Below are 21,106 nucleotides of genomic sequence, written 5' to 3'. Positions count from 1 at the left end.
CTTTTTTCTGATGAATCTTTTTTTGGCAAAAAAAATATGACAACTTAAAATGGCTCGTTTTTCTTGATTAGTAAGCATTTTTATAGAGTCTAAAAACAGCACCAAAATGACAAGAAGCCTCCTACCCCCTAAAACCAGCCATAAATCAAGGAGGGATAAGCCTACTTTGTCTTCATCATGTCCCAATTTAGTCAGAACCACTGCGACACGGGAAACTCAGAAAACTGCTCTTGCAAGATAATTTTAAGAATGCTAATTTAATATTCTAATAACACCCCCCTCCCCCCTCCCCCACCCAATTCGTGAGACAATTAGACAGAGATAATCACCCATTAGAGGCATAGTGTTAGTGGGTTTGTGAAGTTGATAGAACATCTAATCCTTCCTTCACAGCGCCATTTTACCTTACTTCATTAATGTCTATAACTTGTTATATTTTCTGCTAATTTACGCCACGCTAGCCCCTTATGTTGTTTCTTTGAAAAAACTTGACAAAACAAAACCCACATAACACAACACTACGCTTCAAATCAAATCTCTCTCCCCTTTTCCCTTGTGGGTCTTAGTTCAATCTTGATACTTGTCTCGAAAGTCTCAATCTTTCTTGCTTCTTAAGCAGCCACAGATCTGGGGCAAGGGTACCTAACCCAATATACCCAAGTTGCTTTGTAGCCTCAAATTTTATTCTTATGCCACCCCACAAGGCCACAACAACACTATTTAATTTAATATATTAAAAAAATAATAGTAAGTAACTTAGTTGCAGCTAGTAACTTTGACGAATCTTAGGTGTCAGGCTTTAAGTGGCATTGAGGTGATTGTTTTTGTTTTGTCCCTATGGTAATTCTCGTTGTTAATGTTTCGGTTTGAATTATGTAAGTGTTAACAATATCTATAACTCTACAAGGAGGAAAATACAAAAAAATAGTGCTATTTTTAGCTACATTATTTTACTAGCTTTGTGTAAGCATTCGGTTTTTTAGGATTCTCTTTTACTCTATGCTTTTGTCAGTCCTTGGGTTCTGAGTCTTTTTTGGGGTTCAGTATTTAGTTGCGCCATTGTCTAAAATCAGCATCTTTCTGGGTCCTCCTCCTTTTCCCATCTTCCACATCCACCTCTGCTTAAATTCGAATTCTTTCTGCTTGATCCGTGGATTTTCCCGGTTAAATTTTCAACCTTTCGTCTCTCACCAAGGTATGTCACAGTAAAAAGTTTTTTTTTAAAAAAATTATTTTTCAATCGGGTTCTGCTCCCATCATTTTTTTCTCTCTCTATTTCATTTTGTTCTGAAAATGGAGGAGAATGCTGGATTTAGTTGTTCCATTTGGTGAAAGATGTTTAGTCATGCGAGTTCAGGAAGAGAAGTGTTTCAGTTCAGTTGGAAGGACTCTTGTCTGATTGAAAAATGTGTTTGACTTAGGAAACAAACTTGTTGTCTGATGTTTTATTTTGGAGATCTAGCATTTTTGTTCCATTATTTTGGGTTATATTTGACTAACTTGAAGTTGGAAATTATGAGTTTGTTCAAACTTGTTGGTTCTTAGTGTCTCTTGCTGCAGAACTTATGATTTTGTTTAATAATTACATATTACAGTAATGTGAAGATAGCCTTCGTAATTATGTTACTGGATCTCTTTCTGCCCGAAATTTTACTGGTTCATTGCTGTTGTGAAGTGCTTTAGAAAAGACTGATGCATTGCTCAATTTGGATCTCTCTCCCTATCTCTAGGGTTCCAAAATGTGTACTGGCTGAGCCCTTTTAGCTCTGCATGTTTGCTCACTAAAGAAAATCGTTTAATTCATCTAAGATATAATAAGCAATTTCTATATCTGACATAGTGTTTGTTATTCTTGATCAATGGGTCATAAATTGGCTTGAGGGTTCTGTTTAATAGCCGAGTTGCTTTTAGAGTTTGCTTAATGGAGCATGAATCGTGGCAGTATGATTGCTTAAGTTTGTCGCTAAGAAAAGGATACTTGTGAATGTGGATTCTTTGCTTCTTTTGCATTCAGGTACTGCATTGGTGGCTATCTTAGTATACAATTAACCCTGTGTAGGAGCTGGGAATGAAAACCGAGCCTTTAAGTTATGCAGTAATGCATGTAAGGCGTGATTAATTTTCTGAACAATGTCGAGGGTTACTAAGTGGAAGATTGAGAAGACAAAAGTAAAGGTTGTTTTCCGGCTCCAATTTCATGCTACACATGTAAGTTTCCCATCTATGCAACTTTTTCTCCATTCTTTGGGTTGAAAATTTCATGTTTTAGGTTGTTGGAAGGGAAAGTAATCCATGTAACTTAGAGAATTCCAAACTGTCACTGAAAGATGATCTTAGTGCATTGCACATTTGGTCTGAGTTGTCATTTAAACCTACAGTTCTCAGAATTTATTCAAAGTTTAGTTGGCATTATGTTATATGTTGCATGCCTGTTAGTATGTTGGTATGATGGTTGGTCTCTCATTTGTCATACTAATTTCTGTCTGGTATTCATGTGTTTCGGTGAGTGTTTATAATTGTTTATCTTGTCTCATGATTCTATCTTCTCAGTCAAATTTATTTCAAACATGCAAATATGATATTGCTTTACAGATTTTATGTTCCAACCAATTTGTAAACTTCTTTTTCTTTGGTATTATTAGAGGTAATAATTAGTTAGATCCATATAAAAGGCTTGAGTAGTCACTTTGTACTTACTCTTTAATTAGATTAGAGGTGGTCTAAGCTCAAATCTTTTATTAGAGGTATAATTAGTTAGATCCTATGGCTTTAACTAAAATAAATGGTCCTCATATCAGGAATATCCTATATTTTTTATGTGATGGCTCAAATATCTGTTTGACAGTGGTTCTAAACTTTTATTGGGTTAAGGACTGTTCACCTGTGAAATAATTAATACTAAAATGGTCTACTATCTTTTTTGTAAGGAATTAACTCTTTAGGTTTATGCCATTGTTAAAGGGGATTTAAATTCTTGATCAAGTTTAGCAGACTGCAGCAGTGATTAAGTTTTACATCCACATGTTACTAAAAAGTTAATCAAGCTCTAGAAACCTGAGGTCCCTTAATGCAAGTATTTACTTCTTTATCAACTCAGTTCTCTTGAACTCATTTATACTAGTTGTTTCAAATTATTTCTACCTCTATCTTGACTATTTGGTATTTTAAAATTCCATTTTGAGAATGGAATATGAAAGAAGCTACTTCAAGTTCTTTATCTGGTAGAGTTACATGGCCCTTAAGTTGTCATCATGGTCGGATGATATCTTTTAGAGAATTTATATTTAGGCAGTTTCCATGGTTAGTTGAAAATTTTGGAGGGAATCTGCATTAAATCAGCTTTGTTTTGTGACAGAGTTATTGTTATTGCTGTTGATTCCATAGTTATAGTTATATTTCTTTATGCAATTACTAAGGACAATTTTTGTTTCTGTTTGGTCTAGATTCCACAGTCAGGATGGGATAAACTGTTCATCTCTTTCATTCCTGCTGACTCTGGGAAGGCTACATCAAAGACAACCAAAGCAAATGTGAGAAATGGAACCTGCAAGTGGGCAGATCCAATCTACGAAACTACAAGACTCCTCCAAGACATTAAAACTAGACAATATGAGGAAAAGTTTTATAAATTTGTTGTGGCGATGGTAATGTTCTTTCATGACTTTTAAATGAATACAAATTATTATGCCGTAGCATTTATAGAATTCTCACATGTGAAAGGCAGAAACCCTATGAGATGAAATCAATCATATCTTTTATGGCTTAATGCAAAAACCTTCATTGTATCACTCACACTAATGGTGTATATTTTATGAGCCTATTTTTGCTTTGTTGACCTAATTGGTGTTCTGTGATCTTGATTATATTCTTTGACTGTCAGTGTGATGCAATGGCCAGAGATACTTTTGAATTGTTGTTTTTAAATTTAAAAAGTTTCTTATTCAAAATTATCAGATTCAGATTTTGAATGGATCTTAATGTTGGGAATAAAATCTAGTGAACACTCTGACTCATTTAAAGAACACAACCAATCCATTATTTTTATGCCAAGCTATCCTCTCCAGTGTTGCCTGCTGCCATAAAAAATACCTAAATATTGTCTGTGTTTTTTAATGACATAGATGATTGTGGCCATTAGTTGTGTTAGAACTTAGAACTATACTGACTTTATTTTTGGCCTAACCACTTTAGGGTTCGTCAAGATCTAGCATCCTTGGCGAGGCCAACATCAATCTAGCTGATTTTGTTGATGCCTTGAAGCCAACAGCTGTTGCTTTGCCTCTTAATGGAAGTGAACCTGGAGTCGCACTACATGTGAGGATCTCTGGCTTCATCTATCTCTGATGTAACTTTCTCAAGTTTATTAATTCGTTGGTTATAACACTTACATGGTTGTGTGGCAGTACAATCTAATGGTTTATGCATTTCCGTATACCTGGCATTGACATATACAGCTCTTGCAATTATTTTATTTTCGAGTTCTTCAGTTGCTAATGACATCATTGGATTTAATGTTCTTTTCTCTTTCTTGTTTGAAGCCAGGTTACAGTGCAGCTTCTCACTTCCAAAACTGGTTTCAGGTATCATAAATGTGTTATGACATTTAAGGATGTGCTTCTTCTGAAAACAATATATTTATTTGATGTTATTATCTCTTTCAGAGAATTTGAGCAGCAGAGGGAACTCAGAGAGAGGGGTCTACAGACAACCTCTGACCAAGGAACTCATGATGAATCTGCTGATAGCAAAGAGTCATCACCTGACCAGAATGCCAATAATCATATGAATAAGGTTTCATACCTACTCTCCTTTACAAGCATTACTCTTATATACCTTCTCTCCTCTGCTTGGTTTAGGGCATAAGGCATTCTATAAAAATAAAAATTCCAGACAGAATATACACATACATTCCTTTTTAATCTTAATGAAAACTAATTAGCAATTATGTGTTCTTGGTGATGAAATATAATTTTTTTTTATAAAAAAAGATGTAACATCTAGTATGCAAATGGAGAATCATGTATGTAGGCTTGGTTTACTTCCTAAAAATTAAGCTTTTTTTTTCTCATTTGCTTGACACAACCCCCTTATATATTTCATGAAATCAGGTTCATTCAAGAGTGAAATTGAAAAGAGAATCTAAAGATCTCCCCCGTATTTCTTCACTTGAAGGAGAATCAGGGGTAAATGAAGATTATGCTGACTCAGCTGCTGGCTTTGATGGCTCGTCTAGTACTTCTGAAAGCATATATACAGAGAAGCATGATATCTCCAGTACACATGAAGTGGACAGTCTTAAAAGCACAATCTCTGGTGATTTAGGTGGACTATCCCTCAGTCAAAGTCCTCAGCCAGAGAAAGGAGAGGCACCTGATAATCAGTTTCCAGCACAGGGTAGTGAGCGGGTTCATGATTGGAGCATAGACTATTCAGCTGCCAATAGTTTGGCTGCTGCTTCTGAAGATAGGAGCAGTAACAGACTTATGGGAAATTTGGATGCAGTTGAGTCGTCTATTCTTGATCTAAAACTGAAGGTAAGTTCTTTGCAAAACCATGCTGATGAAATAGGTGTTGAAACACACAAGTTTTCTGAGCAACTTGCTGCTGAGATTTCATCAGGAGAAGAGTTAGTAAAGGAGGTTGCAGTACTAAAATCAGAGTGTTCAAAGTTTAGAGATGAGTTTGAGCAACTTAAAAGTTCTAAGTTGAGCTTAGCATTACCTCACAAAGAACCTACTGGTACAGATCGGGACAAATTATTTCAAAATTTACAGCATAAATGGCATAAGGGGCTTTTGCTCATGGAAGGGAAGATAAGAGATATTCAGAAAGTGTCTTTGGGATTTCCTGAAAGGGATTTTAGGTTCCTTAACTTGGAGTTAGAAGCACTGGCTGAGATTTTGCAGAATCTCAAACAAGAATCTGGAGAGCCAATTTCAGGGGCCAAAGTTGTCAACGAAAGAGAGAACAAGAAAATGGATATGCATAAAAGTGAACAATTTTTAACAGATATTGGGTCTGATACAGGTTTATTTCAACCTGAAAGCATGACTCATTATCTTACCATACCTGGCCTTGTGTCTCATGAGTTTGATTCTGTTGATCCTGCCCTTGCTATGAAAGAAAAAGTTTTTGAACTTCTAAGAGAGTTAGATGAGTCCAAAACTGAAAGGGAAAGCCTTGTACGGAAAATGGACCAGATGGAGTGCTACTATGAAGCTTTGATTCAGGAACTTGAGCAGAATCAAAGGCAGATGATGGCTGAGTTGCAGAACCTCAGGAATGAACATTCTACTTGTATGTACACAATTTCTGCTGGTAAGTCTGAGATGGAGAAAATGCACCAGAATATGAATGAGCAGATAATGAAATTTGCTGAAGACAAGCACATTTTGGAATCTCTGAACAGTGACTTTGAAAGAAGGGCTATTTCAGCTGAAGCAGCCCTTAAAAGGGCCAGATTGAACTATTCTATTGCTGTTGGTCAATTGCAAAAAGATCTTGAACTGCTTTCTTGCCAGGTTCTTTCTATGCATGAGACAAATGAAAATCTCATAAAGCAAACCCTTTCTGATTCTTCACTTCCAAACGCTGATGGTAGCCCAGAACCAGTGACATATCCTAAAATTTCAGAAGGTCGTACTTTCAATCGATCGCTATGTCAAAATCACAGTTCTTCCTTACAAAGACAACATTTGGGTGAAGACATTTTACTTAGCGATTTGAAAAGATCACTTCAGTTGCAAGAGGGGTTATACAGACAGGTTGAAGAAGAAATCAGTCAAATGCATTTTGTAAATATATACTCAGATGTGTTTTCTAAGGCTCTGCAAGAAACATTGCTTGAAGCAAGTCTTGACATTCAACTCATGAAAGAGAAAATTGTTCAACTCTCTCAGCAGCTGGAGCTTACAAATGAATCCAACGAGTTACTGGTGTTGAGGTTGCAGAATGCTATGAATGATATCCTCTCGCTAAATGAGTACAAGGAGATTTGCACTGCAAAGAGCAATGATATTGCTCTCCAGAACCAAATTTTAGAGGCAAATTTAAAAGATCTTGCTCATGAAAACAATCTCCTTACTGAGAAAATTAATGAGTTGGAAGTTCTTCTGACAGAGTATAGAAGTTATGAGGGCAAGTACATGGCATGCAGTACAGAAAACTCAGAGTTGAGAAGTTTATTGAAAAAAGAGAGCCTAGGAAAGAAACATCTTCATGATGAAATATCCATTTTGCAGGAAGAGTTAAAATCTATCAGAACTAAATTTGACGAGCAAGTTTCAATGAAGGATAATCTGCAGAATAATGCCATCTTTTTATCTAAAAAGTTGCAGAAATTGCTTGCATCATATGAAGAAAGACACAGTGAACTTTCTCTTTGTAGTAGATCTGCTTGTTTGGATTCAGAATGTGAAGATGTAGAAGGTCTCTTATTGCAACTAGAAGAGCTGCAACAAAGTGCATTTCATAGAATCCTACTACTCATTGAAGAGAAGGAGATTTTAGTGCATGAAAAACTTATGGCTCAAGTATCTTTAAATACCGCAGAATCAGATGTTCTAGTCATGAAACAGAAGGTTGAGCATGATTTGCAAGAGATGGTACAGAAGATAACTGTGTCAGGTGCCCTGTTGCAGAAACTTCAGTTAAATTTTGAGGTGATCATTAACAGGATTAATGCTGGTTTTGAAGCTGAAGAATTATATTCTCAGCATCACAAAGAGTTTTTGTCTGGTCTGGACCATTTGGAAGCTGAGCTACAACAACTTAATTCCAGAAATCAGGACCTTGCTCAAGAAATAATAAAGCTAGATACTTCATCAAGTGACCTTGAAATGTGTAAGCTGACCTTAGCAACAATCAAAGAGGAAAAGAAAGATTTAGAGTCGTCTTTACAGGAAAAAACAGAAGAATCTACTAAGATTTCATCTGAGCTTGATTTTTTGAAGAAGAACTTGGATTCTCTACATAATGAGTTGCATGCTGAGAAAACTGTAAGAGAAAAATTAGAGAAAACAGTTTCCGATCTTACCACAGAATTGAATGAGAAGCAACGTCAGCTGCAGGGAAAGAAAGATTTGGAGTCATCTTTACATGAAAGAGCAGAAGAAGCTGCTAAGATTTCATCTGAGGTTGATTTTTTGAAGAAGAACTTGCATTCTCTGCATTCTGAGTTGCATGCTGAGAAAACTGTCAGAGAAAAGTTGGAGAAAACAATTTCCGATCTTACCACAGAATTGAACGAGAAGCAAACCCAGCTGCAGGGAAAGAAAGATTTGGAATCATCTTTACAGGAAAGAGCTGAAGAATCCGCCAAGATTTCATCTGAGCTTAATTTTTTGGAGAAGAACTTGTATTCTCTGCATACTGAGTTGCATGCTGAGAAAATTGTCAGAGAAAAGTTGGAGAAAACAGTTTCAGATCTTACCACAGAATTGAATGAGAAGCAATGCCAGCTTCAGGATTCTGATCTGAAAAGACAAGAACTTGTCCATCTCAAGCAAATGGTGACAGACTTAGAATTTGAAAATTCAAGAATATCAGATTTGCTACAGAAATCTGAGAAACATCTTACAGATGCTTTAAAAGAATCTTCTTCTATTAGTTGTCTGGAAACTCAGTTATCTGAAATGCATGAATTTTGCATAGCTACAGATGTTGTCATGACTTTCACCAGAGCTCAGTTTGAGGATCATATGGAGGAGCTTGCTCAGAAGCTTCATTCCACTTGCTGGCAACTTGATGTGGTCCACAAGAAGAATCTTGATGTAGAATCTGAATTGGATGGCTATCTTTCAAGAGAACGGACTTGCATTGAAGAAAATACAAGATTGTTGACGAGTCTTGACTTTGTGAAATCTGAGATAGATGTCTTGACCACTCAGAATAGAGCACTAATTGATCAAAACAGTGCAAATATGTTGGAGCTTAAGGAGCATAAGAGTAGGACAGAGAAGATCAGTGATACTTATGTGCGTGAAAGACAGAGTGTCCCTGAGGTTGCAAGGCTGGAGCAATTGCTGGCAAGTTGTTGCAGAAATGCTGAAGAACTCTTTTTGTCCAAGGAAGCAGCAGAATTCAAGTGTATAGTTCTCCTGGGCAAATTGGATGAACTGGAAACTGCATTCACTTCATTAAAACAATCTGATAATGAGCTGATAAGGCTGCAGAACCAATGCAATGAACTTACCAAGAGGCTTGCTGAACAAGTTTTGAAAACAGAGGAGTTTAAGAATTTGTCTATTCATTTGAAGGAACTGAAAGACAAAGCAGAGGCTGAGTGTGCTAATGCTCATGACAGAAGAGGACCTGAAGGACCACCGGTTGCTATGCAGGAGTCCTTGAGAATTGCATTTATCAAGGAGCAATATGAATCAAAGTTGCAAGAACTAAGACAACAGCTGTCTTTGTCAAAAAAGCATAGTGAGGAAATGCTGTGGAAACTACAAGATGCAGTTGATGAAACTGAGAAAAGAAAAAAGTCTGAAGCTTCTCAAATAAAAATTAATGAAGAGTTGGGGATGAAGATCTTGGAATTGGAGGCTGAGTTACAGGCTGTACTTTCTGATAAACGCAATTTGTTAAATGCTTATGACCTGCTAAAGGCTGAAAAGGAGTGTTCAGTGATAAGCCTTGAATGTTGTAAACAAGAAAAGCAAGAGCTTGAAGCTTCTCTTGTAAAATGCAATGAGGAGAAGTCCAAAATCGAAGTAGAGCTTACCTTGGCGAAGGAATTGGTTGAGACTTCGGGATCTCATGTGAATTCTCTGAATGAGGGCAATGGTACATTCTCTTCATTGAATCCTCAAGAAAATTCTACTCATGCTGCTTGCAGTCATGAGCCAGAGAGTGCAAGCATCAATATGCAATCCAAGGTAACTGATTTATTTATTTATTTTTATAAAACATCTTTAGTTACCATTTCATAAGAGAAGAAATCACCTTATCTTTAGGATATGATATATTGATACAATAATAAAAAGTTATTTTGATTGCAAAAAAATGTTGATTATCCAAACTTCTAAAGGTTACTAGCTGTTATCAGAGTCCAGCATGATATTTTAATTAAGAAAGGAATCTTAGTCTTTATTTTAGCAGTAGTTGAATTATTCTCAAACTCTGGAACTGCGTGTGATTTGAAGAAAAATTTATGTACCTTCTATTAATGCAATATCCAATGCATGCATTCCTTCATTGATCTTGAGTGGTTAGCCCTAACAATTTATGTGATAATTATTTGATAGGATCCTCTTGCATTTAGTGTTATGAATGGATGCCAAACTCTTGGAACTGAAAAGGACTTGCAACTAGAAGAAGTAATGAAGCATGTGGCATCAACTCAAAGTTTGAAATCTAGCATTGATCACTTGAATAAGGAGGTACTTTTTTAAAATGCATAGTTAGGCATCATTGTTGTTCCTTTTTCATCTATTATAGTTTCCAGTACTCTTTCCTTTATTGCTCCAGTCTTCCTTACTCTTAACAGTAGTACTTTCCTAGTCTAATATCATGCACCAGGCAATATAGATATCTTTTGCATTTTCCTGGTCTGGGTTGCCACATTTATAGTCGTGTCTGATCTCTAAGTTCTGTCTTCTGATTGCAGTTGGAAAGGATGAAAAACGAGAATATGCTTCCTTCAGTAGACGGTCAAAGCCACGAGTCAAGTTTTCCAGGTCTACAAAGAGAACTGATGCAATTACACGAGGTAAATTATTCTTGCTGCGTTGATTGCTTGGAAGCATACCACTGTCTGTATTCTTATTAAATTTGTACTTTGTTCAGGCCAATCAAGAGTTAGGAAACATATTCCCTGTTTTCGATAAATTCTCTATCAGCGGTAATGCATTAGAAAGGGTGCTCGCTTTGGAGATTGAGCTTGCTGAAGTGCTGCGGACGAAGAGGTCGTCAAACATCCAATTTCAGAGGTACCCTCCTTTGCAACAGTAATGAGATTGATAAAGTTGCAATTTTGGAAGCACTTGTTAAGATTCCACCTTTTCTTCACTTGATTAAAACTTGCTCACTAGTAATAAACTTCGCCACTCTATAAGTTCAATAACTATAAACTGTCTTGGCTGTTTCTCTGCTTGAGTACACATGTTCAATTGTTATATGCATTGTACGATTTCTTTTCTGTTCTTCAGAATCTGCTAGTGCCAGACATAAATACAGTTTTTGAAATTAATCTGACCCTTTGTAATTGGTCCCTTCACTTTTAAAACTTTTCAAACAAGTTTCTACTTAGTATTGGCATTGAGACATTTTTCTTCTGTTTCAGTTCTTTCTTGAAACAGCACAGTGATGAAGAAGCAGTATTCAGAAGTTTTAGGGACATCAATGAGCTAATTAAAGACATGTTAGAACTAAAGGCAAGACATTCTGCTGTGGAGACAGAACTGAAAGAGATGCATGACCGTTACTCTCAGTTAAGTCTTCAATTTGCAGAGGTTGAAGGTGAGAGGCAAAAACTCATGATGACTATTAAGAATACAAGAGCATCCAAGAAGGCTTCAAATTAATTCATCAACCTTCTTTTGGGACCATTCCTTATAGCCACAGTAAGGAAGCATTTTTTACCCCCTTGCACAGGCCTCATCATATATTCCCTTCTGTTAATTATATATAGATAGATTATGATAAAAGGGACCCCATCAACCATAGTGAGAAGTTATATTTTTGCAAGGGTTGGTATGATATTACATCATTTCCAAAGTCAAGCAGCAGATAATACTTTATGTAAATAAAATAATTTGTGTTAAGAATCCAAAGTATATATATATCCCTGTAACATCTTTTACCAGAGCCTGAATGCTGCAATTGCTTTTCTGTACAGGAACAAGATTATTTCTATTTAAAAACAATTTTGTGAACTTTTTTTCCAGCTGAACTAGCTATATGTTTCGATGTTTGTAATTAAAACCAGGTTAAGCTAAATATTGATTATCTGGAACTGAGTTGATTGTTAAGTCAGAAAGTTATTAACTAGTTTAAGCTGTAAGGTGAGAATCGAAATCATATCTTTGAAGCAAACTGTGACTTTGAATTTTGGAAACGTCTAATCTATAGTCGACATGAAATTAAGGTTTTCAAATTGATATGGAATTAAGGCAACGTCTAATCGAAGTCATATGCTCAGTTAAATTGAATTTACTAGTTATTATTATTAAGCTATAGTGGGTTAGACCCCCACTTGGTACCCAAATGAGGTGTCCTTGCTTTTTTAGTGGCTATAAAATTATTGTTCAATAGACAATTCTGAGATACACAAAGTTGTGAAAAATCATAGCCATGGAATTGAGACAATTTTAGACCAAGGCAACAACCATGGAATTAAGGTTTTCTCTAATGTTAAATAAAGATTGTCATGGATTAAGAGTTCTTTCAAGGTACACAATTTAAATCTTTCTTTGATTAATTTGTGATACAAACATGTCATAATTGTGCATCAATATATTCTGAAAAAATCATCATAAAACATAAATCATGAGTTTTTTTATATGATGACATGATATTAAATTTTCTCACTTTCATAAAAATGGTTCTCTCACTAAATATGCCTCCTAGTCTTTTTAAATGAGAAAAATAAATTAAGTCATATAATCATATATAACGTAGATAATTAAATTTTTTTTTTTAAATTCTCTTGTAATTTAATTATTTTATTGTTAATTATTCGTAATAAATTGTAATAATCGATACTTATTTCGAAATCACGTTAAAAAAATATCTCACTAAGTGCATGCCATATGCATGAACCTTTAGACAATCGGTCTTTTCTGTCCCTTTCATCATATGCATATGGATCACATGATGCGATGTCATATCATGTTGGAAAACTATCTTACTTACGAACCACCACATGGACATGGCCATCCAGCAAGATCGTAGTGTTCAGTTCACACACTTGACACTGCTTCTAGTGAATGTTTGGTAACGCAATAAAAGACTCGCGCGGTTTCTTTTTTCTTCAATTTTTACAATTTTTTTAAAGGGGGCGCATAAATCGTAGTAAATTTCACTACAAGAGGAGTAGGGACAGTAGAATAACCTACACGCTTACAATCTATGTCCCACAACAACTTCAATTGCCCAGTGCTCTTTAATTATAATATATTTTTATTCTTTATATTTTTATTGAATCTTATTTTTAATTTTCGAGCTTTCATGTATAATTTACTCCCTAAACATTATAGAAAAAAACGTTATTAGTCTTTGAGTTTACTTTCCAATTTTTACATGTTTTTTAAACTTCATACAGTGAAAAAGGACTTAAAAATATTTTTTTTTATAGATTTCATGAACTAAATGTCTAAATTGAACAATATAAAAGTTTGAGAACTAAACAAGTACAAAAATTAAAAACATATTTTATTTTATTTTTAAATAATAAGTACTTTTATTTTCTAAAATAACAATTTGAAACAAATTAAACTTTTTGAAATGATAGATAATTTGAAATGAAAAATGTATAAAAAAACCCCATGAAAGTGTATTAATAACATTAAATATTACATTTTCCTTAAAATTCTCTTTTTATTTTTTTAGTTTCTTAACAAAAGCCTTCAACGCTCTAAATTTTTCATGCCATAATTCGGCTTTTTATTTGCATGCATTCTAATTAAGTCAGGCTAGGCTTGGTTAAGTTTGACCTTGGCATGAATTAAAAATATAAAACTTGGCATGACCTATTTACTTATTATAGACATTTTTTTTAGGTTTGACTTGACTTATTTAAAAGTTTGACTAGACCTATGGACTTATTAAAAAGTCTATTTAACAATAAATATTATATCTGAAGAGAATCTAATAATTATACCGTGAAACTTTAAGAATTCGTATAACACTTTTTAAATTTAATATAAAGAAAGACTTCCCTTTTAATTTGTGCGTGAAAAAAAAAATTAATTAGAACACTCTAGTATGAGATTAAAATTCACTAATCAGAACGACTCAAGTAAAAATTATAATCGGAACACTTTAAATATTCAACAACATATTATAAACAAAATAAGCAAGTTAAGTAAAATACCATAAGTTCCATTCAATGATCTACTCTTAATGTCAAATACTAAAATAAATAAGAAATAAGAACCAAGACAAGTTAAATACAAAGAAGTACAAAATTTTTAATTCCCAAACCATCTCCCAAACATGAAGTAATGACCCAACATATAATCAAATCTTCAATGTGATTTCTTGAAGTTGTTCATCTAGCTTCAATTTGAGGGGGGAAAATGTTATTAGAAATATAAATATTTTATTTTATCTTATTTTATTAAAAGATTTTGTCTTATTTTATTTCTTTTTTTAAAAGATTGATTTATGTCTTTTAAGTTTTAATACATATACATATATATAGATATATATATTAAACAAGCTAGCATGACAAACCTAATAGGTTTTTTTTTAAAAGCTTGAGCATGATGTTTTTATTTAAATAAGTTTTTTAAAAGGTTTAAGCCTAACCTTTACAATAAACAAGTTAGGCCAAACTAGGTCAGGGTCTTAGGCAGACTAAGCCAAAGAGGTCTTAGTCAGACTAAGCCAAAGACCCCTAATAGGCAGTTTGACCTATTTCTATCGTTAATTCTAATGATACTTATGAATTGCTTTTTATCCCTAATTCTAATGGTACTAATGAATTGCTTTGATATTATTCTAGCGTATCAGTACTGCAATTGATAACCCCTATGGCACTTATTTACCTCGTATGAAAAATAGGTATAGACAAACTAATACTACCATGTGTTGGAAACACGTTAAGAATAGAAGAATCCCGTTTGGGACATGAAAGCTATAAATATTAGCCTTCTAAATATCACAAAAAAAACATGAAAAATCACATCCAATACGTTAAACTGGACACGATAGTAACACTCAGCTATTTTGTTCACACCTGACTCAAAATACAAATGGACCCAATTCCATTCCCATGAGGCTAACTCGTGTAGCTGCCGACAAACAGATACTATCACTGCTTGTCACATTTATTGTTTGGTTTCAATCTAGATATCAATAACTTGACAACTGACTAGTTCGGCTTGCCCAAAATCCCTGTTGGCAACTATCCTCCAAACAGTTGCTGCTTCTGATTCGGCAGCCACTTCTGGAGATTCTTGCGATGTACTTGGTGACAGAGTTGAGAGTGATGGTGAAGAATCCAAATTATCGCGCAGGCCAGCCTGCAGAACCGCAATATCATGATTGGCATCTTTGGTAATGACATGAAGCTTTCCATGGAAACCAGCAAGTAGATATGGAGACTCAGAATCAGAAGAATCATATATGGGGACTTTTCCAATAACTACTTTCCAAGCATCTTCACCTTGATCATATACCTTGATTCTTCCACCATCCACAAAATTAGAAGGGTCAAAAGCATATAATTCACCATCCACCACAACACTCAATTTGGTACCTGCCTGCCGCACATGCCATCCCTCACCCATTCCAGCCGGCATTTCTATCCACGAGTTAGTTTCAGGATCGTAGATTTGTCCCCCAACATTAACAAAAATCCATGAAAACAGACTCTGCGGAACACACAACCTTCCCATGTATGAGCTTAACCCTGTGGCAACAGGCTTTGGCATGTCAGCCAAAAAAGCACTGGGCAAGACTGGAGCTCCAGAGAATGGCATACTAGGTACATGTGACCATGTATCTGTAGAGGGGTCAAAAACTTCAGCAGATTGGAGAGGAACCAATCCAGCTTGACCTTGACTAACCCCTCCAACAACATAAAGCTTGTTATTTAAGACGCCTGTCTTACAGTATGCCCGACCCCTGGACATAGAAGTCACCTTGCTCCACGTATTTTGTATTGGATCAAATCGCTAGACACATCTCATGGTTGAAGTCTTAGAGAATCCACCAAGAACATAAAGACATCCATCAACAGCTCCAATTGCACAACCGCAAAAGGGCATTTCATCAAATGCATTAGGCACTCTCTGCCATGTCTTAGAATGAGGATCTAGAGCATGCCACAGAAGATTATTTTCTCCAACCTTAATCAACAGATATAGCCACTCTTCAGTTGTCCCAAGTTCCTTTCTTAATTTATACAATTCCGAACTCATGATAGTTGACTTCCACCTCTTTGATACCAGCCTTACATTGAAGTAACAAATTCTAGGAAGTCTAGCAATAATCTGGAGTGATAACTCATCAGGGAGATTAGGAATTAGCGTTGGACTCTCTTCATCAACAGTAGGTGACATTCTTTGCCTTTTACATGTCTCATTTGGAGAGATTTCATTCCATTCCCTTTGTTCAGGTTTTGTACTCGCCACACTAAAAAATGCACCCATATCTAGCAAAACTCAATATCTGCATGGAAACCAAATCATCAAGAGAGGAAATTTCAGTTCTCAAAACTAAAGGCAATGTAAGCATCAAATGAGCCCCTTCTATCCAGTGGAAATTAAAAAAGAGACAGAAAAGAAGACAACAGCCCATCACCCACAACAATAAAGCAAGAGAGAAATGCAATTTCAAACACCCTCCAGGGACTTCAAAGGCAATAGAAACTTCGCTTTTGAAAATGAATTAAAATGGAAAAACTCCCATATGACTCCTTCACTCCTCAAAATGAAGAAAACAATAGACAGCTTGTTAGTTGTTACTTGTTACCATTAAGACTTATAAAATCTTCCCCACAGAAAGAAAAAAAGGAAAAAAACATCACATCATTCAACAGAAAGAAACACCCAAAGCTAAACAATTTTTCAGAACTTCACCTTCCCAGGATGTAATTCAGGGAGGACAACAATATTTTCAAACAATTTTTTACAAAGAAAATCACAATTTTCAAGCAGCACTTTGAAGAATGTTTTTTTTTCCACTTCCCCTGATTCACACTACTTCTCCAAACACAGACACAACAACGAATGAAGAAACTCATCCCATAATCAAACTTAAAATGATGCGCATTGAAATTGAACAGTGAAATTAGAGTCACAAAAGGAAGACGTAATTAATTAAATTGACACGAGAATAAAAGAGAAAGAGATTATTACAGTGGAAATGATAGAATTAAAGAAAGAATGAGAAGAAGAGGAATGAATACCTGGTCCCGATAATGAAATGGATTGATCAAAGAGAAGAGGGGAATGATGAAAACGTAAAAGTGATCACCACATGACGCACACACTTCAGCCAAGTCTTGCGTTCAAATTGAAAGTTGCTGGTAACTCCCAATTCCAACCATTGCTAAATAGTAAATCCCAGATAACATAATCTAATTGCGATTATTCTAACACGTGCCCCTGTATCTGTATGGTTGTTTAGACTCACAACACAACTACCCTTTCCATTTCTTTCGTGTTTTGTTTTGTTTGTTTGTTTTTTTAAATACAACTAGTATTTTACTTTAATCATAATTGTATATCCAACATTTAAACACAAGATCACTATTTAAGTTGTAATAATACATACCTTTAGTTCGCATGTTTGATAATTTATTTATGAATATTTTTAACATTTTTCTTGAGTTCATCTAACTTTTTTTAAAAAATTATTATACTAAATTAGTATGTTGGTGGAATTTTTTGGGTTTATTATTTTAGTTTTTGTAAAGGTCGAAAGTTACAAAAAGCGGTATATTTTTTAGTAAGAAGAGAGATAATCATAGAATAAAACAATATCGAATGATGCTTAACCTTAGGCTAATTTTAATCTTTATTTCAAAAGATTTTTTTTAAAAAAATTAATTAAATAATATTATAATTTTTTTATAACTAACATAATTTGTTTCATATATGGGAGATTTTGATAACTAACATAATTTTTAAGCTAACAATATTTGCTAAGATTTTGTTAACTAACAACATTTGCTAAGCACAACGACTTATGCCACATATTGCACCATGTATTGCTTGCACAAAATGCAAGTGCATGCGAAAGCTCTAGGAAATTAATTGCCAAAAAGTCAAGGACCACGTATATAAGTCATTCCTACTTACACATAATTATATTCCTTCCTTTGGAATTTTTGTTTCAAAAAAAAAAAACATGGGTGCGTACTTGAGCAACTTGGTTTGATTATATTTTTTATATATTGTTATTATTATTTGTTTCTCCTCTTTACTTCAATTAATCTCTCTCCCTCTTTTGTTTCTGGGTTGTTTATCTTTGTGAGTTTTGTTTTGTAACTTTACCTATTCTAAAACGTTTCTATTATATCCTGTAAGGTTTTCATGGGACACCACGGATAAAACTTTTAAGTCAGTGATTGTCATATTTCAAGAAGTTAACCGCCTTCGTGATTTATGACTTTAGCGACAACAATCTAAAAGTTTTATATCATGGCTGATGCCGCAAAACCTATCAACAATGTCGACACTTCCAACCCCACGCCATCGACTGCAACCTTTGTTAAGCCCCCGCTTGATGTCTCAAAAATTGAGGTCTTCGCTGGCCAAAACTTCCGTCACTGGCAGGAACACGTTCATACCTTGTTGGACATGCATGAAGTTGTCTTCGCTCGATCTTTCCATTCCCAAACTTGATGCCACTGTTGATGCCAGTCAACTTCAACTATGGGTTCAGGCTAATAAGGTATGTCGTCACACTTTGTTAAGTGTCTTGTCTAATGATCTTTTTTTATGTCTACTGCTCCTACAAGGAATTCAAAGAGATATGTGACTCTCTTATATTCAAATACCCTGTCGAGGACATGGTTGGATAGAGATTCATCATCGCCAACTACTACTGTTGGACCATAAACGAAGAAAAAGACATCGAGGTACAAATCAACGAATACCACAAGCTGCTGGAAGACCTGAAGACTAAAAACATCTATCTTCCTGACGAGTTTGTTTCTGAACTCTTGATTGAGAAGTTGTTGGACTCCTGGACAGACTACAAACAATAGTTAAAGCACAGGAACAAACAAATGTCACTGCCAAACCTTATCACCCACATTATCATTGAAGATACAAACAAGAAGGAAATTTTTGCAGCAAGGACAAAAGCATTGTTTGCCAAGGAAAACATGGTACTAGACAAACTGTTTCATAAGTGGTATGCCAACAAAACTGATCACAATAACAAGAAAAAGTACAAACATAATAACCCACATGTTGCTCCTTCTAGTCCTATTCCACGTGCTCTTGCTTCTAATCCTTCTTTCAAGAAAAAAGGAGCATGTTTTGTTTGTGGGAAGCCATGACATTTTGCTCCTCAGTGCAAGTACAAAGTTGTGGGAAATCACAATCCTCTTAAGCCTAGGGCTAACCTAGTTGAAGGAGATGACATTATTGTTGCGGTCATTTCTCAAGTAAATGTTGCCACCAATGTGAACAAATGGGTGGTAGACTCTGGGGCTACCATCCACATCTGTGCTAATAAGAGTATGTTTACCTCCTACACTGTTGTGGGGGATGGAGAAGAATAAGTTTATCTTGGTGATTCGGGAACTACTTCGGTTCAAGGAAAGAGAAAAGTTCATTTCAAGCTCACACATCTTCTGGGAAAACACTGGCTTTGAATGATGTGCTGCATGTTCCCTCTATCAGAGTTAACCTTGTTTCTGTAGCATTTTTGGGAAAGGTTGGGGTAAAGATATTCTTTGAGTTTGATAAGATAGTTATGACTAAGAATAATGTATTTGTGGGGAAGGGCTATTGTGATCAGGGTCTCTTTGTTCTCAATGTTTCTGAAGTGATTAATGAGAATGCATCTTCTTTTGCTTACTTGATTGATTCTTATGATATATGGCATGCTAGATTAGGACATGTTAATCCAATGTATGTTATGAAATTGCAACGACTAGGTTTAATTAATATGCATGATAAAAAAAAGTAAGAAATGTGAAATATGTGTTGAATCAAAATTAACTAAGAAATCATGTCCTTCTGTACAACGTGAAACTGAATTGCTAGGCTTAATTCATTTTGATCTTGCTGATTTAAAACAAAGTATGAGAATATGAGGTAAGAGTTATTTTGTAACCTTTATAGATTATTGCTCTAGATATGCTAAAGTTTATCTAATTAGACACATAGATGAAGCATTTGATATGTTTTTATCTTATAAAGCCAAAGTTGAAAATCAATTGAATAGAAAATCAAGAGGCTAAGATTTGATAGGGATGGTGAGTACACTTTGTTTAATGACTTTTATGAAAAGGAAGGTATAATTCATGAAGTAACCCCACCGTATTCACCCGAGTCAAATGGAGCAGCTGAAAGAAAAAATAGAACCTTTAAGGAAATGATGAATGCTTTACTTGTTAGTTCCTTTGCTCCTAACAACCTTTGGGGAGAAGCCCTTTTGGCAGCTTGTTTTTTACAAAATAGAATTCCACGTAAGAAAATAGGTTTGAGCCTTTATGAGTTACGGAAAGGATATAAACCAAACCTGAAATATCTGAGAGTGTGAGGGTGCCTAGCCAAAGTGATGTTACCCGATCCAAAGAAGAAAAAAAATAAGATCTAGGAATTTTAATTGCTTATTTATTGGTTATGTTAAACATAGTGTTTCCTATAGGTTTCTAGTTCTTAAGAGTGATATGATTGAGTGTGATACCATCATGGAGACTAAGAATGCCAAATTCTTTGAGGACGTTTTCCCTTTGAGGTCTAGTGGTAGTTCCAGTACCGTTTCTAGTCTTGAACAACTAGTTGAAACCTATAGTGAACCTATAAGCGAGGATTTGAGGAGAAGTAAAAGACATAGGACATAGAAATATTTTGGAGATGAATTTTATACATATCTTATTGAGGATGATCCCTTAATTTTTTCTAGAAGCTATTAGTTCTTCATATGCAAACCTTTGGGAGCAAGCCATTAGGATTGAAATTGATTCTATTAAAAAGAATAATAATTGGACTTTAGTAGATCTATGTGAGGATGCAAATCATATTGTATGTAAGTGGATCTTCAAGAGGAAGTACAACCTTGATGGATCCATAGATAAGTACAAGGCAAGGTTGGTTGCTAAAGGGTTTACTCAGAAACCTAACAGATTTTTTTTTATACCTTTTCACCTGTTACAAGGATTTCCTCCATTAGGATTTTGATAGCCTTAGCTGCAATCCAAAAGTTAGTGATTCACCAGATGGATGTTAAGACAACTTTCTTGAATGGTGATTTA

At 35.0% G+C, this 21,106-nt stretch overlaps 1 protein-coding gene and 1 pseudogene across 4 annotated transcripts; one reads left to right on the top strand and one right to left on the bottom strand.

Annotated features, from left to right (window-relative positions):
• Positions 1–400: 400 nt before the first annotated feature.
• On the top strand, positions 401–11,876 carry LOC102663421 (early endosome antigen 1). 4 transcript variants are annotated; one of them, XM_041015117.1, is made up of 11 exons: positions 401–814; positions 2,015–2,208; positions 3,444–3,644; positions 4,192–4,314; positions 4,543–4,580; positions 4,662–4,791; positions 5,109–9,878; positions 10,248–10,382; positions 10,610–10,711; positions 10,789–10,931; positions 11,285–11,876. In XM_041015117.1, exons 2-11 carry the CDS (start codon positions 2,131–2,133, stop codon positions 11,523–11,525), a joined length of 5,961 nt encoding a protein of 1,986 aa, XP_040871051.1. In that variant the 5' UTR covers positions 401–814; positions 2,015–2,130; the 3' UTR covers positions 11,526–11,876. The 4 variants fall into 4 exon arrangements, with proteins under 4 accessions (XP_040871051.1, XP_014630081.1, XP_014630079.1 ...); XM_014774595.2 differs by lacking the exon at positions 401–814 and adding an exon at positions 839–1,195 and having other exon boundaries at positions 2,060–2,208; XM_014774593.2 differs by lacking the exon at positions 401–814 and adding an exon at positions 839–1,195.
• A 2,996-nt stretch (positions 11,877–14,872) lies between these two features.
• On the bottom strand, positions 14,873–17,203 carry LOC100814155 (F-box/kelch-repeat protein At1g22040-like; annotated as a pseudogene).
• Positions 17,204–21,106: the final 3,903 nt, after the last annotated feature.

The sequence above is a fragment of the Glycine max genome, chromosome 4, assembly GCF_000004515.6.
Source record: "Glycine max cultivar Williams 82 chromosome 4, Glycine_max_v4.0, whole genome shotgun sequence".
NCBI lineage: Eukaryota > Viridiplantae > Streptophyta > Magnoliopsida > Fabales > Fabaceae > Glycine > Glycine max.
This window is presented reverse-complemented; position numbering and strand designations above follow the sequence as displayed.

Coding starts and splice junctions, on each gene's coding strand:
- LOC102663421 (XM_041015117.1), top strand. CDS start 2,131: ATGTCGAGGGTTACTAAGTGGAAGATTGAGAAGACAAAAGTAAAGGTT. Junction 2,209..3,443: donor TCCAATTTCATGCTACACAT/GTAAGTTTCCCA, acceptor TGTTTGGTCTAG/ATTCCACAGTCAGGATGGGA. Junction 10,932..11,284: donor TCAAACATCCAATTTCAGAG/GTACCCTCCTTT, acceptor CTTCTGTTTCAG/TTCTTTCTTGAAACAGCACA.